Genomic DNA, 13150 nt, shown 5'->3' with positions numbered 1-13150 from the left:
TTTTCTTTTTCTCCAACCTTTGTTTGTCTTCTTGTTGTTTGTGACAACTGGTCCCGGTGGAAATCTGCCATCTCGGGAGCGCCGTTGCCTTGGATGCCTGCTCAAATCGGAACTAACGGCACCTGCTTCCACCTCAGGCAAGCAAGCACACTTCACTTTACTTTTAAACGCTCAAAACGGTGTAGATCATATTGGAATCTAACACAACTTTTGTTCTTTCAGTCACATCATGCATCGTTTTCTTCCACTGTACCTCCTGCTTTTGCTGCCAGTAAGCTGTAGCCAGAGTCCCCTTTCCACCCACCAGGACCCCTTGCCGCTCCCTCCTCCGGCACCCAAACACGTCGTCGTCTTACAACCGAATCAGGGGACGACAAACCATTTAAATGCAAAACTACCACGTGAGTATATATTTTATTTTTATGGAGGAAAGGTTCATATTTAAGCTATTATTTACTTGTATAGTATTTTGTATTAAAGAAAAAAATAATATTGCTATATTTTTTGTTTGTTTTTACATTTAAACAAAAACTGAGGTATATTTAATGCAAATGTCTTTGAAAAAATGTAAACAAAAATAATGATTTGGATGTTTTATTCATTTTTGTGTGTGTTGAAAAACAAAAGCCCCAGTAGATCCAGGCAGTGGCAAGGTGGGTGTCTTTATCGCGGCAGCGGTTGGGACGTGTACCCTGATGGCGGCTGTGTATTGCATCTACAACAAGTTTTACAACAAACAACCCTACCTGCACACCCATCTTCGAGAAGACCAAGGTACTTACTACTATATGACAAGGGAGCAGCATGATCTGCTTTGAATTGAGCACAAAAACAACTTTTCTATTTGGATATATGGAGGTCATTTTTTTATTGATAGTTTTTACCTCCACCCTAGAACAATAATTTTGCTGGTGCTAAATAATTTTAACTTTTCATAGCCACAATCTCCTAGAAAAAGGTTTAGAATTTTCAGAAACTCTGCAGAATAGTGCCAAAGCACAAGTTTTGTTCAAACGGATCGGATGTCGAGAGCCGTCAATGCATACCTGTCAACTTGTACGTTTTATACGTTTTTTTACCATTTCAAATCATGTACGCCGTACACCGACTTTTGTACGGGGGAAAAAAAATTAAAAAAACAAATCGGCAATATTTATGAAAACCGATCTCAACAAGACCGTTTTGGCTCAAATCCAGATAGTCTCGTAGGCTGGTAGCCAACGACGCTACTGTCATCGATCGTTACTATTGTCACGGTATACCAGCAAAAATTATCCTCGATCGTATGTATTTTTTTAGCGGTGCGTACGGCAATATCGATAAAGGGTGACATGCGCATGCGTAGATATACATAGAGTAAATATCGTGGAAGCAAGCATGGAGGAGCCACCTAGTAAGAAACGAAGAACTCAAGGATCGGGTCGACACCAGAAAGAATGGGAGTTACTTCAAGGTGAATATGCTTTGTTATTTCTATTACACTGTCTGGTTACCGCGAGTAAACATGCGTCGTACGGTGTTTGTAAGGGGAATCATAATCATTTATAAGGGCAGTTATCGGCAGAGGTTGACAGGTATGGTCAATGGCACTGAATGAGTTAAAATAGTTAAATAAGTAAATCCGAATGATCCCATCCAGATCCTCACCCGGACCTGCGACCCACTGGTTACGGCGCCCTTTCAGACACGCCCTCTGTCATCTCCGCCCCACCTTACTTGTCCCCGCCCCCTTCCTCTATGCCTTTCCCTTCCTTTTTAAGAGCCACCTCCTCTGGTTCCTCCTCACGCTCCTTTAGAAGCATCTCCGCTAAAGACCTGCAGCAAAATTGCATCTAAATAGCAAATCGACCAAAACTTTAATCACATTTATGTTAGACAATATTTTTCAAAGTACTTCAATCTAGTAGTCAATTGTATTTCTTAATGTTTAATTGGTCTTGTAATAGTTACAGTCACCGCATACAGTAATCCCGCCTTCATTGGCGGATTGCTTTGAAAACGTGCCCAAATTGTGCGTACTTTTTTAAACCATAAATGTACCATCTTCCATCAAATATTAATTATTCTGCCCAAAGTTGTACATTATTAGATAAAAAGATAATTTTCTGCATTGAAGATGATTGAAATCTTTGTTTTTATTCTTCTTCATTAGTCAAATATGGTAAGCGAGTGTGCCTCCACCTGGTGCTTGACATTGGAATTATACCCCAAATGTGAAAATTAAAAAAGCGAGACTATAGATAAAATCTTGTGGTCAATGTTGGAATTAGATAAACTATTTTTTTTACATTAAAATAATCATGAACACCATAAGAACCCATCATTTTTCATTCAATTCTGCATATGCTGCCGTCTAGTGGTTTGCAGCAGAATTACACACATTATACATGAACCCACCATTAATGGGATGTTTTCATTCTTTAGTCGCATCTGGCAAATCAATTAAGGCGCCACCATCTTATTGTTGAACTGCACCTAATAATTCCACAACAAAGTAACAACACAACTGTTTTCATTAATCACAAAAAAAGCCACGGGGTCACTGTATAGACATTTGTATGTATAATATTTTGAATGGATTTGTTCTCCAAATAAACAAGATAGCCCTCCAATCGGATTTTAATTGAATCCCATACATCTCATTCAGAAACTTTTTACCACCAATGATAGAGTGGGAGAGGCTGAGTCCTTTTAAAATGTAGTTGTGATAATTAACTCTTTATTCTTTAGATTTTTTTGTCTCTCTCCTCCGTACTTTGGCAACGCGTGCGCTCCAGGAATAGCACGCGGCGGAGGAAGTGACATGCTATACCTGCCGCTCACTCCGTAGTGGGGAGATTAGACTGCGTAATCTGGACTCAGGAAAGACAGCAGCCATGACTCTCGTCCAAAGTTGCCTCTCGTGGGCATCCCACTTCCCTAGAACATAAATCTATATAGTTTTTTTTTAGTATTTTGACCATATTGAGGACAACTAAGTGCCACTTGGACAATGTATGGGAATTTCATTTCTCACCAACAAGGCTGAAGGTGAGTGAATTTACAGCATGTTTATTTTGGCGTTTTTTTTCTTCTAATTTTTGTTTTTCTCTTTGATTTTGAAGTTTGGATGCGTTAGCGGGGACTGAGCTGTCGGGAGCGTGCACAGGCTGGACTTGGAAAGATGGAGATCCGGCCAGACAGGTTTAAGGCCGTGGCAGCCAAAACTCTGGGCAAAATCTATGGGTGAGTACATTCAAATTTTAAAGGAAAAAGTCATGTATTGTAGTTTTTTGCCCTTACTTTTCCTCTCTAGTCTCCATTTACATGAGCGCTCAATGTAAAGTATCCCATACAGGAATTCGCCTTGAATAATTTATCAGTTTGGAGTCATGCAACTATCATCCCAATAAAAGAGAAAAGGAAGAAATAGAGTTTGATGTTGATATAGTAAAAGAATGTTTCATAAATAACACTGCAAGAGAAATGAACTCAATGGCTGCCATTGACGGCGCTAGGCGTTTAATCCATTTGAATTGGGAGGGTTGGTAGCGAATGCTGATTTGTTCACACGCTACCAGTTCTCCCACTAAAAATGAACTCCGCGTCTACTTGTGGCAAACGCGTTTAAATTTACAGCAGAAGGTTGGAAAAAGACACGCAATTTATTGTCTCTTCTGGTCAGTGGCTACAAAAAAGCTATTAATCTATTAGTTTTGATAGCTTGCTGACTTAAAATCCTCAAAATTTTACATTGGAAGGAAATCAGGGAGTTTTACGTCAAAGTTGAAACTCGTAAATGCCAGCTATTATTGATTGATGAAAATACACTGTACTGTACTTTGTTTAATGATTGGTTACTAACTAATATAAAAAATATTAATTGTTTTCAGATTTATTGTTAATAATAATATCCCCACATACAAAATCTGTTTATTTAAATAATTTATTTTAACATACATTGTTATATTTTATTACAAAATATAATCACATACAATTAAAACTGGTAATTTTGATTATCCATATAACATAGTATATTTTACTCATGGGGAAAAATAATCAAACTGATTTTATAAAATCTTAATTTTAAATTACGTAATTGGTTAATTGTGACGGTACTTTTAAAAACGATTTCATTCAAAAATGAAGTTTAAATGAAAAAGAATCAACAATTTCACCAGCAAAATAATGTATCTAATTTATAAACATGGTAAATTAACTGAAAATATGTAAATAAATGATATTGAAATGAGTAAAGTAATAACAAAAATATCCAAATACTTTTTGTGATACGTTTCTATTCTTTACATAAAGAAATTACTTATCTACATCTCAATTAACACATTTTTCTTTAATCTTTGCCTCACTTTGAGTTCATGTAGATTTTATTCATATAGTACATTCAAAATGATGAAACAGAATGCGATTGAACATAATTAATCTCGCTTTATAACTCCATATTAACTCTTGCACTTCCATTATCGTCAATGGCAGCTAATTTGATATGATTGATATTACACGAAATTCCTCAAAACATACTAAGAAACTTTCCCTCCATTGCTACTTTTTCCCACCTGTGTCGTGACGACAGCAGCGACTTAAGTGGCGTCTCGCTTCCTGCCGTGCGACGCGTGTCACGCACGAAATCGAGAGCGCCACACCCTGTAATCCGGAGGGGGAAGGGGTTACGCCGAGGCGTGCGGGGGCGCCGCTGGCTCGTTCGCCGGGGATTTGCCGGCCTCGACAGCTTGGAACGGACGAAGGCTATTTGTAGAGAGGATTTAAGTGTTTAGACCACAGATCAAATCCTGAACAGTAAGAAAAGGAAGTCAGTCAATGCCTAGCACCAACTGGCTCGCTTTTGGCTGCCATTGGCGGGAGTGGGCGTCCAATCCATTTGAAGTGGGAAGTTGGCAGCGAAGTGATAAACTCTTGATGAAATAAAATTTGTTTTTTTTTAAATCAGATGTTAGTTTTTGGGTGAAAAATCTTAATATATTTTCATTAATAACTGCATTTTTGGGGGAATTAATAATTTAGTTGAGAAACACTTTGAAAACAATTGTAATTGAAATTTTAGGGTTACCAAAAAGTGGTTTTGTTTAAACTAAAAAATTATACCTTATTAAGTTTTGTAAAGAAAAAAAAATCTTTAAAAAAAAAAAACTTGCTACTATTTTTCAAGAAAATTCTATACTTTAAGTTGAATGAATTTGAAAATAATACATAAGTTTTTTATTCTATGCCTTTTTCTTCTATTCACCCCTTTTTGGTCATTTTTTTCATCTTTAGAATTTTTGTTGGAGTGTTTACTTTTTTGTGTGTGAAAATATGAACCTCAATTCATGTTGAATGATTGTTTTCAAACATGTTATCTTTTTCTAAACATCTTGACCTTTCTGTAAACAAAAAAACGAATTGGCTGTATTTTTTTTATTTTTTAAATGGCCTTTTTGTGTGAAATTTAAGAAAAAAAGGTCTTTTGTTCCCAAATAAATTTTGTTTACATTTCTTTAAGAAAAATGTAAATTTTTATGCTGCGAACTTCTCTTAGTCTGCATGGATTGGATTTCTAATGCCGCATTGCCAATCAAAATCAGTAACTCATGTATATGATTAGAGAGTGGTATTAACACATTTATATGAATGAGAGAGACAAGGGTTAGTTCAGGGCACAGGTGTCAAACTGGCAGCTCGTGGGCCAGGATTTGGCTCTGTATTTACACACTGCAACACAGGGAAACTGGTAACCTGCAAGGATTACAGCGGATTACCTTTTAATTCACGTTCAAACCACCACAAGTCACCAAATACACACCCGCTGTATCTGAAAATGTAAAAAGAATTGTTAAAACAACAAAAACAACCCGGCGAGATGCGTTGACAGTATTTGAAAAAACAAGCTGCAAGGAAACAAGAGAAAAGACTAAAATAGTTCAAGGCTTCCAGAATGATTAATAATTCATACTTGGATCTATTAATACTTGCTCAGCATCAATGAGTGCACGACCCACCCAAAGAATATCAATATTAATGGATTGAAAAACAATACGCACCCATGTCGCAACAGCATGTCACTAACGTTACCGACTAGCAAAATAAAATGATGCGGCCTAGAAAAGTTTCAGGTTAACAAATAAAATCAGAACTTACATATTTGTGTGTGTGGATACTTAGATATGAAAAATGAAGTCAACCAAAAACAACCGGAAATGACCAAAAATGAGTATACCACATTATTTCTTGTGCTTGTTATATTTTATTGTATTTGAATAAAATCAGTCATTTTAAATTTTTAAAAAAAATGTACTAAGTTATTCATTCATTGTGAAACACAATACTTTAGTCACGTGCCAGAATATTCTTTCTATAGTCTTTGTGTCCTTCTGTTGTGAATTAAAATGGTTTGTCATTGCTAAACGACCAATCCATTTGAAGAAGAATTAGGTCAATTGGTCACTGGGTTAATAGACTTAAAAGAACTAAAGTGTAGTCATTTTTTTTCCCCTCGGATATTTTAATCGGGCGCAGTAATGCTTGAGATGTAACCTTTCATGTTCATGTTCATGTTTTGCGGTCCAGCGCTCTGGAGAAAAAGCAGGAGAACGGCGAGACCATCGAACTGTCGGCCGAAGGCCGTCCGGAGTTGGTGGAGGAGAAGGAGCTGCCCGTGGTGGACTGCACGTGCTTCGGGCTGCCGCGCCGCTACATCATCGCCATCCTGTCGGGTATCGGCTTCTGCATCTCCTTCGGGATTCGCTGCAATCTGGGCGTGGCCATCGTCAGCATGGTTAACAGCCACACCATCTACCGGGACAACAAGGAAGTGGTGGTGGTGAGTTGGTCGACCGCCGGGGCGAACAGTGTATGCTTTTCCTCTATTTTTAAACTGAATACAACCATTTGAAAAAAAAACTTCATTTCTCTCATTAAATTGTAAAATAAGTTTTTGAATGAGTCATTAGTTAATTACTACAGTACAAATATTTTTTGAAGCCTACAAAAAAAACCAAATATTATTGTCTTTTCAATTTATTTTGTTTAAATTGTTAATAAAAATTCATCTTGGAAATAAGTGATATTTGTTCTAGATGAAATAAAATGAATTGGAGAGTAAATATTATCATTAAAATAATTTTTAAAGTTACTTTTTTTAAAAAATATATTCACTTATAATATTTATCATTAAAAACATTTTTTTTCCATTGTTTATATATAATTATTTTATTTTTTTCCTTTTTCAATTTGGCATTTTCTCAATTTTAGATGTATTTTTCAATGTCATTTTCTATTTTTAGTGTTTATCCACACTATTTGTATGTATTCCTCCAATGCTTTAAACTTGTTAACCCCTTGCCTACCATTGAATGACCATTCATGCGCTGCCACCCTCCCACTTTAAATGGATTGGACATCTACTTAGCGATAAGCTTGTGACAAACTCATTTAAATTCATGGGCACCACATATTTGGACACCAGGCATTGTTAATGCCTATAAAAATCAGGCACCAAGAAGTAAAAAATTGAAAGATTATCCAGTGAATATCATGTAATTATTATTATTTTTTTCCCACCAGAAAGCTCAGTTCGACTGGGACCCGGAGACGGTGGGAATGATTCACGGCTCCTTCTTCTGGGGTTACATCGTCACGCAAATTCCCGGTGGCTTCATCTGCCAAAAATTTGCCGCCAACAGGTTGTTAGCGCCCCGCGCCATTTACCCAAAGCCCTACCTTTATCTCCTTCTACACCTCCTTCCCGGCTTTCAGGGTTTTCGGCTTTGCCATCGTGGCGACTTCCTTCCTCAACATGCTCATCCCGTCGGCGGCCCGCATGCACTTTGGCTGCGTCATCCTCGTCAGGGTGTTTCAAGGCCTGGTGGAGGTGACGCACGTGTGCATTCTACCCCACGATGGCAGCCGTCTATTTAAGCGTCGCTTGTCGTCCCGCAGGGGGTGTCGTACCCGGCCTGTCACGGCATTTGGGCCAAATGGGCGCCGCCCCTGGAGAGAAGCCGCCTGGCTACGACGGCATTTTGCGGTAAAGTTGGACAAAAAAAGGCAGTCAATGAGTATGACAGAGATTAATCTTTTTTTTTTTAGGTTCTTATGCGGGTGCTGTCATTGCCATGCCATTGGCCGGGATTCTGGTCCAGTACACAGGATGGCCCTCAGTCTTCTATGTCTATGGTAAGCATTTAGTTCTTGTTTTGCAGTAAGTATTATTGCAAAAATAACGGTGAGTTACTTTTTTTTTTCATTAAATTTGCACTTTTCTGATTAGTTTTGGTTGAGTTAATGGATTTTTTTTTGGTCTCACAGTCAACCCCTGACTACAGAGTTTGTAGTCATGTGGACTGTCTAATTTTTTTGGGGTCAATAATGTAAATAAATTTAAGGATGTATTTTAATGCGACTTAGTTTTTTTCTTTTGTTTTTGTATTTTATCTACAGTGTTTTTTAAATGTCTTACCTCTGTTTTAAGCCTCAATTTTACCTTCAAAGTTAACTTAAATTTAGCAATTACGGTAATGAGATGATTTTCTTTGAGTTATTTTTTTATGTATTTATTTTTACATATTTTTAAACTAAAAAAATGCTGTTTCCTTTTTTTTAAAAAACATTCCAATTACTAAATTAAAACAAAAATGACTTAAATATTTTACTTAAATTACTTTTATTTGATTCATTTAAAAGTTTGTTTTTTAATTTAAATTGTCATCAATTATTCTTTAATTCATTGACTGTGTGCTTGTGATAGTTCTTTAAAATAATAAATAACCTGCATTAAACACCCCTAGTGACAGTGATAGACGTCCAAATCAAATAGATTGGACATCTGGCTGTCAATGGCCGTGACTTAAGACCCCGTTCCCCCTCTGGCAGGAACTTTCGGCATCATGTGGTACTGCTTCTGGATCATGGTGTCATACGAAAGCCCCGCCGCCCATCCCACCATCACGGAAGAGGAGCGCAATTACATCGAGGAGAGCATCGGCGACTCGGCTCAACAGTCCATCTCGGTGCGTCCGCTTTCACCCGACGGCGGCGGCGGTGGCGTCCCCCCTTTCCAAGCCTTTCCGTCCGCTTTCAGAAATTCAACACGCCGTGGAGGGCCTTCTTCACCTCCATGCCCGTCTACGCTATCATCGTGGCCAACTTCTGCAGGAGCTGGACCTTCTACCTGCTCCTCATCAGCCAGCCCGCCTACTTTGAGGAGGTCTTCGGATTCGAGATCAGCAAGGTGACTTTGTACATTTTGGTATAGCCCAACGGAATAGGAAATAAAAGGATGTGTTTTTGGACGAAAGGTGGGAATCGTGTCGGCGCTCCCCCACCTGGTGATGACCATTATTGTGCCAATCGGAGGCCAAATTGCCGACCACCTGCGCTCCAATCACATCATGACCACCACCAATGTCAGGAAACTCATGAACTGCGGGGGTGAGCAAAGTTTGTGCTTCTTAATCCAATATTTTTTCTTCTATTTCCTCAACAACAGTGAACAATTTTTATTTGAAATGCTAAGGAACATTTGTTTTTTAGCATTAAAGTTAGAACACTGAATTTTTGCATGATCCAAACTCAGCCTAAAAAATTAAAGCTGCTTAAAATGTAGTCTCAATAAATTCGGTTGTGACAATTCTGTGGTAAAAATTCAATCGCACTAAATTTGAATGCTGCTTTTTTAACCTTTTTTTTTCGACTGATTTTTCCTTTTCTTTTTTTCGGAAATTATGTTTTGGCCACTGAATTTTTGCTATTGATTTTTGATGCGGAAATATAAAAAAAACACAAGTAGGAATTGTTTCTATATACTTTAATAGTGGTTAATATTTTTTCGTATTTTCCGTATTTTGGATTAAAAAAATAAAATAATTTTGTATTTTCTGGTATTTTAGTGTGTTAACTGTCAAACATTATTTTTGGACCTGATATTTTGTATAATTTTTCAATATAATAATAATTATATTATAATAAATAATGTAATATTTCATTTATGTTGAGTATCTAATTTTTCTATTTGTTTTTCAAACTTTGAAAAATAGTTTAGCCACCAATCTTTGGGATTGTTTTACAATGTTTGTTGTTTTTGTCATCTAGTCTTTTCCGCATGAAAAGTACGCAGATTTTGAGTTACTTTTCTACATTCTTGGCTATTTTTGAACAGCGGAAAGTTTCAATATGGTGGTGAATTGGACCCCAAATGTTGTTGAGGCGCTTGCTAAACTCCTTGTTTTCTTGTCAGGTTTTGGCATGGAGGCCACCTTTCTGCTGGTGGTGGGCTTCTCCCACACCAAGGGTATGGCCATCTCCTTCTTGGTCCTCGCGGTGGGATTTTCAGGCTTTGCCATCTCAGGTGAAGTCAAACAAAGCCGTTTTCCTCTTTTGCACAAACACTGATGTCTAAATGTTTTTATTTTCCCTTACACTTTGAATGTGTGCCTTGCTTTCAGGTTTCAATGTCAACCACCTGGACATTGCGCCACGCTACGCCAGCATCCTCATGGGTATCTCCAACGGGGTGGGCACGCTCTCCGGGATGGTGTGCCCGCTTATAGTCGGCGCCATGACCAAACATAAGGTGAGATACATTGAAATGCAATTTGTAAAGCTGGGCCTGAGCAAATCTCCATTTTCTTCGCAGACGCGCGAAGAGTGGCAAGGCGTCTTTCTCATCGCGTCCGTCGTCCATTATGGGGGCGTCATATTTTACGGTATGTACCATGTATAAAGGACCGACCATTCATTTGAAAGTCGTTTAATAATTCCTCCATTGCTGGAATTTACATTTAACAAATAGACAGTACTTCAAAAAACGATGGGGGAACATTATTTCATGGAAATGATAGATAGTGAAATACAACTAAAACTTGGAAAATCCTAACTAAAAATAAAATCAAAAAAGGACTGAGAAGAAATGGGGTAGAAATCTTCAAAATAAAACATTAAATCGGTCCAAAAAATAAATACAAACAAAAAAGAAATGGAAAAGTATTTTTTTTAAAGTAAATTAAACATGTAGTTCCTTGCAAAATAAATCCCATTATTTTCACGACTATAAGGCGCACCTCATTATAAGGCGCACCTTCATTGAATGACACTTTTTTTTTTCCATATGTAAAGCACACTGGATTATAAGGGGCCCTGTCTATTTTGGAGAAAATTTAAGACTTTTAAGTGCACCTTATAGTCGTGAAAATATGGTATATATTTTTTAAATGAACTCTTAGAGGTCCAAATTTTACATTGAAATTTTAATTCCTTATGCTAGATGCATAATTTTGTCGTCTAATTATTCTTCTGCTGCTAGTAGATGTCCAATCCATTTGAAGTGGGAGGGTGGCAGCCCCTAAATAAATAGTTTTTTAATATAAAATTTTAAAAAATCATATAAAAACGAATGTATAAATCCTTTTTTTAAATTAAAAATATATTGATAATAAGAAAAAAAACATTAAATAATACTACTTGTATATAAGTGCCATTGACGGTGCTAGACGTCCAATCAACTTTGACTGGGACGGTTCGAATGAACCCCTCCCGGTCAAAATGGATTGGACGTCAAAACGGTTATGAAGTTAAGTTCCCTCTCCCGTCCGTCATGGCCTATTTTCTTGACCTCTTTTTCGCGGCCAGTCATATTTTAGCTGTCCTTTTAGATGTCGACAATCTTTCTAACCGATTTGACCGCAAATAGTCGTCAATCAATTTGAGAACGGACTAGCCGTGGATGAGCGGTCACTCAACGTCGAGCCGGTCGCCCCCTCGCAGGCCTCTTCGCCTCGGGGGAGAAGCAAGCCTGGGCCGAGCCGGAGCAGTTGAGCGACGAGAAGTGCGGCATCCTGGACGAGGACGAGCTCGCTAACGAGACGGAGGAGCTGTACCGCAACGCCGGCGGGGTGGGCGGTGGCGGCTACGGGGCCACCGCCCAGGACCCCAACGGGGGCGGCGGCTGGGTGTCGGACTGGGACAAAACGGAGGAGTACGTCCAACCGGTCGCGGGCGACGGCCAGGAGCTGAGCTAAAATGGCCACCGCCGCGCCGGCCGGGAACGTTTACAGCGACTGGGGCGGCTCCGCTCGGGGGCGGGATGAACTTTTTTGCAGATTCCGCCCGCTGGAGCGAAACCGCACGGTGGACTATAGTCAGTCTACGTCAGGGGTCTTCACCAACTCGGGTCCTCGAGAGCAGATATCCGCTGTGTTTTCCCGATCGCCGCCCTCCAACACACCGTAATCAAATAACCAGGAATGGTTATCAGGCTTCTGGTTACCTTGCCCAATCGTTTGATTCAGGTGTGGTAGAGGAGGGAGACACGGAAAACAGACCGGATGGAGGACCAGAGTCGGTGCGCCCCCATTTTCATGTTTGTTTGTGATCGCGTTTGGTCTTAGACTTGATTTGGGTTATCGTAGACAAACATTTTTCCACCTCCAATCAGAGAAGGCTGATTTCAACCAAAGATTTTACGTGCACAATCTCAAGAGCTCTTGTGCCAATTTACGAGCGCGGTGGATCGCCTCTCCGTTGGCTACCATTGGTGGCGCTATACGTCCAATCTTTTTTTTGGTCAAAAAGTAGGGGACGTCCAGTGCGGTCAAAATTGTCAAAATACGATCATTCCTTGAAATTTTCTGCAGAACCTGATAAATATGTAAAAGGTGATTCACATTTGGGAGTAGGACTGTCCAAATAAACAATAGTTCTACATAGAATGTACTTGTATTTGATTGGTAGAACCACAAGTATTGTTGTAAAAATGTTTAGCACGACACACGGTAATTTAATATGCTTTACCTCATATAAAATATAAACGTTCATAGGAAAAATAGAATATATTGCATATCAATTAGGCTAATGAACCGATCCTCTTGATGCCTTTTTTTGCTTGAATTTACTTTAACAAATACACTGAAAAAATAAATATAGAAAAATACAGCTGCAAGTATGTAGAAAATAAACAATTTAAAAATATAAATATAGAAAATTCATTAAATTGCAAATGTTTTCAGCCATATTCTTTCAGGTAAGTTTTAATCTATCATTTTGATGTACTTAAAAGTTCCATCATTGCTTTATGTATATTTATTTAGTCATTTGAAGGCTGTAGTCAGCTAATTCACTTGAAAGGGGAGGGTCGGCAGCCACTTAATATTTGATTCATTTG

The 13150-nt window shown here is 38.4% G+C and overlaps 2 protein-coding genes across 2 annotated transcripts; both read left to right on the top strand.

Annotated features, from left to right (window-relative positions):
- On the top strand, positions 1-2576 carry LOC144092792 (uncharacterized). The gene is made up of 4 exons (XM_077625887.1): positions 1-137; positions 223-401; positions 628-774; positions 1640-2576. Exons 1-4 carry the CDS (start codon positions 94-96, stop codon positions 1834-1836), a joined length of 567 nt encoding a protein of 188 aa, XP_077482013.1. The 5' UTR covers positions 1-93; the 3' UTR covers positions 1837-2576.
- Positions 2577-2849: 273 nt separating this feature from the next.
- Positions 2850-12698, top strand: LOC144092790 (vesicular glutamate transporter 1-like). The gene is made up of 14 exons (XM_077625883.1): positions 2850-3030; positions 3105-3225; positions 6562-6814; positions 7558-7676; positions 7750-7864; positions 7933-8020; positions 8083-8169; positions 8866-9002; positions 9074-9223; positions 9291-9423; positions 10229-10339; positions 10437-10564; positions 10628-10697; positions 11755-12698. Exons 2-14 carry the CDS (start codon positions 3164-3166, stop codon positions 12006-12008), a joined length of 1707 nt encoding a protein of 568 aa, XP_077482009.1. The 5' UTR covers positions 2850-3030; positions 3105-3163; the 3' UTR covers positions 12009-12698.
- The last annotated feature ends 452 nt before the right edge of the window (positions 12699-13150 follow it).

Source organism: Stigmatopora argus, chromosome 18 (assembly GCF_051989625.1).
Source record: "Stigmatopora argus isolate UIUO_Sarg chromosome 18, RoL_Sarg_1.0, whole genome shotgun sequence".
Lineage (NCBI taxonomy): Eukaryota > Metazoa > Chordata > Actinopteri > Syngnathiformes > Syngnathidae > Stigmatopora > Stigmatopora argus.
This window is presented reverse-complemented; position numbering and strand designations above follow the sequence as displayed.